This window comes from Puccinia triticina, chromosome 11A (genome assembly GCF_026914185.1).
Source record: "Puccinia triticina chromosome 11A, complete sequence".
In the NCBI taxonomy this organism is placed as follows: domain Eukaryota; kingdom Fungi; phylum Basidiomycota; class Pucciniomycetes; order Pucciniales; family Pucciniaceae; genus Puccinia; species Puccinia triticina.
Window position 1 is genome coordinate 6,656,370 of NC_070568.1, and position 4,964 is coordinate 6,661,333.

Consider the following 4,964-nt stretch of genomic DNA (forward strand, 5'->3'; position numbering starts at 1 on the left):
CCCCAGGTTTTTTTTTTTTTTTGCACCCCCGCCCCCCCTTGGCAGGAATGGTAGGCATGGAAAATGTATGAAAATTCGGGAAATCCTCAAAGCGTACGCACAAAACGTGTATGAATGAGGTCAAAAAATGTATGAATTTTGTCCAAATTCTGGATTTTAGATTACGGTCATTTATAAGGGGTTTTCTGGGTCCTGTTCAAGAATGAACTTGAACACCGACTTGCAAAAGTGCATGCAAGTCGCATCTGATCAACTTTGAAACCCCCTGACAATCAACCAAAAACATCATCAGACAGATCACTACAGCTATTCATTCACTTCATCACTCAAAAAACAAAGCACAGTTAAGATACAGAAGTGGGATGAATATTAAGTGGAGAAAAGGGCCAATCAAAGGATGGGTGCAAAGCTCTATAGAGACACGAAAACATCATCAGCATGAGCAGACAAATCAAGAGGGGGGGGGGGGGGGGTTACAATTGAACCACCCAGAAAGCCTGACCATCGAGGTGGCTCATGCCGGGAAACTGCCGAGACCGGGTCTCAAAATACCCTTAGCAGTGACCCCTGCTCGCCAGCCAACCACCGGGTGCTGCTCGAAAGCAAGTCACTCTCCGTCGAGCAGGTTGCGGGTCACCCCTCGGAGCTCCGGCCAGCGGGACGTGCTCCATGGTGTCGGCGACACGGGGCGTGACCAAGCGACCATCGGGACCTGACACAGGGAGGCTTTCAAGACCCCGAATCGGAAGTGCACCGCTGGTTTGCTGACCAGCTGCTAAACTACAGATGGCATCCAATCATCATCAGTCTCATACACTCCGAAATACAAAAAAGTGAAATCAGCTCACCGTGCATCACGCATATAGCAGCAGACACAAACAAACAGGCGACACACATCTTCGTAATGATGGTGACGGCGAAGAATTTCGAAAGCGATCACTGAATAAATTAGAAAGAATGCATAGATCTTGATGCCTCAAAGGAGTGGATTGGTCGGGTTTTGAAACGGGAATCAGAGCTGGAAAATGGGGAGTCGAATGAGGATTCTCGTCCATGGACTCAGACTGGCCCCTTTGATAATTCCAGGCCCCAATGCCACCTTTGCTGGACGAAGACTGACGCTCAGGACTGATGCTTCCCGTCTTTCCAAAGTAACACTGTTAACAGCCGCGCGTTTTCCGTGCACATGTACCTTGATACACCCTTCTTTGTATCTAGTAGCTCAAAGGGAGTGGACCTTTGGTTTCTTCCAAGTATTTCGTTTGTTGTGGACTACGCTGGTTTCTCTCTTTGGTAGATTGAAGTAATAGCAGTACAACTGCTTCCTCTCTTGGTGCAGAGACTGATAGAATGCATACTGCAACTGACATAACTGTTTCTCTCAACTCGAGTTAGTCCTCAATACATCTCAATTCGAGAATACTTTTGTTTGTCAAAGAAAATTACCAACCACTGATCGGAATTCACAGGTCATGAGAGGACCCAGGAAAGCCCCTATGGAACACAGTAACCTAAATTCCCATATTCTTGAAAAATTCATACATTTTTGGAGCTCATTCATACACGTTTTGTGTGTAGGTTCAGAGCTTAGTCTAAAAATTCATACAAATTGTGTGCCTACATTTATTTTTGCCAGCATTGATGCTGCTGTTGAGGGGGGGGGGGGGGGGGGGGTGGGAATGGGGTCACTTGGGAAGGGAAAACATAAAGGAAAGAAAGTGGGATGCAACCTGTGGATGGATTATTTAGGGTGTTCAAAGTTGACTTTCATAAAATCATTAAAAATCAATAATTACGTCAGCATCTCATTTTTCCGCGCAGCATTTCCCCATGTAAGGGTTGCGGAATAATAATGAGGTGCCATTGTAACTAATGATTTTTGATAAAGTAAAAATCAATAATTACGTCAGCATCTCATTTTTCCGCGCAGCATTCCCCATGTAAGGGTTGCGGAATAATAATGAGGTGCCGTTGTAACTACTGATTTTTGATAAAGGATGCTTCTGGGAGGACAAAAATAACGGCAAAGCCAATCAATACCTCCCAAGCTCCGTGGTCCAACAACCCGGGTGTGGTCCTGCCCCATATTTATATCGAACACGTCTTTGGTTCCCACCTCCCGTCACCAAACTGCAATTCTTAACCAACAACAATACTATCCAATTCCAAACCCGGTCTGTTTTTCCGATAGCTCATGGGTGCATTTCCACTTGCAAACTTGCAATTGCTCAAGACAAAGTAAATTGCACATCGGAAGCATAGTCAAATACCCAATTCCCAATAGCACATAGGTGCATTTCCACATGACATTGCCCAAGACAAAGTAAATTCCACATTGGGATATACGAACACTCAAGATGTAAATTCCACATCAGGAATATAGTCCGTCCTTAACATGCCTCAGACATAACTAACAATGCATATGCCCTATTTTAATTGCCAATAACGGATGTCGCTTGCTCCATTCCCTTCAGCGGGCAACCGTATTGGAGTTCCCGTTCAACTTGGACATCCTATCAGAAGGAAGGTATATCCTTTTCTGCATATTTGCCGTACACCGGGCGCCAATCTGATGTACCATGACGTCTCCTATTCCATAAACAACCACAACATAATCCCGGTACGTCATATTACCTGTAACTTCCGTTTCCGGCTCAGCCATCCGGTCTGCTGGCTCTCAGTTTACATTTGCGTAGTCACTGCACACCCGGACTTGAAGACAGTCAATCATCTCCGATTCGCGACACTGGTTCTGGCTCCGCGCACCTTGAATCCTTTGCTATTTAAGTACACCGTTGCCAAGCCACAAAACCCGTTTGTCAATTCCTCTTCATCTCTATGCTCCCCATTCAAAAAAAATTGTCTCACTCCCCTTTCATGGCACCAGTTGCATTGTCCTTACGTCGCCAAAGCCATCCCTTCTTTGCCGTGCCCCATTTGACATCTCCAAAGCCGTGAGTTTCACACAGTTAATTATTGTCTAATGTTACATTCATTTTATTAACTTATTTCAATGCTCTCACCTCCAAAAACTATACATTCAGCTTCCGCCCTCCATCACTCCTGGTTCTGCTTATGAGGAGCTCTTGTTTGAATCCACATTAGCATTTGTCGACTCTAATACCGGTGACAATGTTAACATGAAAATAAACCTTCAACTCCAAGGCTATGGCTCAGTTGCCACCTCCCTCATTCAAGATAAAATATATTTCCTTTCAGGAAGATTAATAGCGCTCAACGCGAAAATTCCTCCTGTGTTTTACTTTGAACAGGACTTGACGTTCCCAATTGCCGACTCCGAAGGTTTCCCGGTATCATTAGCCAACAAGGCTGGATGCTACGGATTTTCTCTCAAGTAGAGGAGAAAGATGACTCTTCAGCTACATCAAAATTCAATAACCTGCTGGTTAAGATTCATCACACGGACTACGATGTCCAAGTATGTCGCGTCATTGCGTACACATTTCTCCCATGTGCTCATTTTTTCACCTTTGTCCTCATCCTCCGGCCCACGTAGACCCAGAATTCTGTCAGCTTTACTGTAAAATATAAAGTCGCTGGAAACCGCAACCTCGGAAAAACATTTGGTCGGTTCCAAGTTGGGCGTGAAGTCCTCATTTCCGGTTATATCGCCAGGTACAGTGTCGAAGAACGCATGTTACAAGTCAATGTATGTACTGTCTGTTCGTCAACCCAACACATCTCCTCCTGACTCTTGGCCTGCAGGCGTGATCTATGTCCATTTCCACCGGGACTGTCGCCTCTTCCGGTATTAACACCGCCAACACTGCGACATTGCCACACAAGAGTCGTCGGCCCGTGCAGTAAGTCTCCACACTTAACTTGGACTTACCGCACAACTGTGGACACTTTTTTTCAAAAGAAACCCTTGATAACTTCACACAGGATTGATTTTGAGAGCGACACAGAGCCTGATCCACCTCTCAAGTCACCACCCCCCAAAGCAATCCTCAAAAATCAACAAGCTAAATCCTCAGAAGATTGGGTACCACGGAAATCACTGCTTCCTGCCAACTCCAATCTCCTGGAGACACCCCGCAAGAAGCGCAAATATACAAAACGCGCCCAACATGCAACCCAAGACAAAGAATCCGATGTTTTAGAAGACATGGTTGTAGAGCATTAGAATTTGGCCATGATGCAGTTGTAGGGTGTAGATCTGCACCGAGTGCCACATCGCCATTTTCTCATTGTATTTCACAGCTTCCTTTATTTTTTTTCTATGTAAACACTTCTTGTTTTATACATATCCGTTCACACAATAGATTCCGCCTCAGTACCTAAAATAAATCATTCGGAGCACCCGGCCACTTCACGTAACCATGTTCCTGTTAGTGTGGCAAGTACCATAATAAGTCCAGAGTGCATTGATGTTCACGGGGCTTAAATTAAGCCCTCAGTTCCGCTGCTTCACTGTGCGCCCGATCCACCAGCCAGCCGCCTCTAGATCATTTAAGCAGCCAACCCCTGGGGTTGCGGTCCCGCGGCGCAGCCGCCATTTCCCTAGTAACACCATAAACTCATAAAATTCTAAGCTGAAAAAAATATGTACACCCAAACACTCAAATTAGAGCAACATTTCTAAAATGGTATGCATAAAATCATCATTTGAAAGTTTTATGATTTTATGATTTTATTACAAGAAAATTTTATGATTTCAACTTTGAGAGGTGGATTGATGTACCTTGTATATCCTTGCGCCAGTGGTACTGGAGCCACAACCGGAGGGTAGGTGGGTGAGGCACTGCTCCAGCCTAGAATTGTAGACTTGATTCAGACTGAAAAATCATTACAGACAAGGCTTTCAAACTTACCTTGAGCCCCTGATTCTCATACATCTTTGGTTACTACCCCCCTTGCCCTCAGAAAAAATTCATACAATTGAGGTGAGTACCTTTACCCGCCAAAATGACCATTCATACATCTGGGGTGCGTAGGTTTTT

General features: G+C 44.9%; 1 protein-coding gene across 1 annotated transcript; it reads left to right on the forward strand.

The window, feature by feature from the left end:
* Nucleotides 1–3,735: 3,735 nt before the first annotated feature.
* Nucleotides 3,736–4,147, forward strand: PtA15_11A682 (uncharacterized protein; the record flags this gene model as incomplete). Its single annotated transcript, XM_053161616.1, has 2 exons — nt 3,736–3,824; nt 3,907–4,147. 2 exons carry the CDS (start codon nt 3,736–3,738, stop codon nt 4,145–4,147), a joined length of 330 nt encoding a protein of 109 aa, XP_053025545.1.
* Nucleotides 4,148–4,964: the final 817 nt, after the last annotated feature.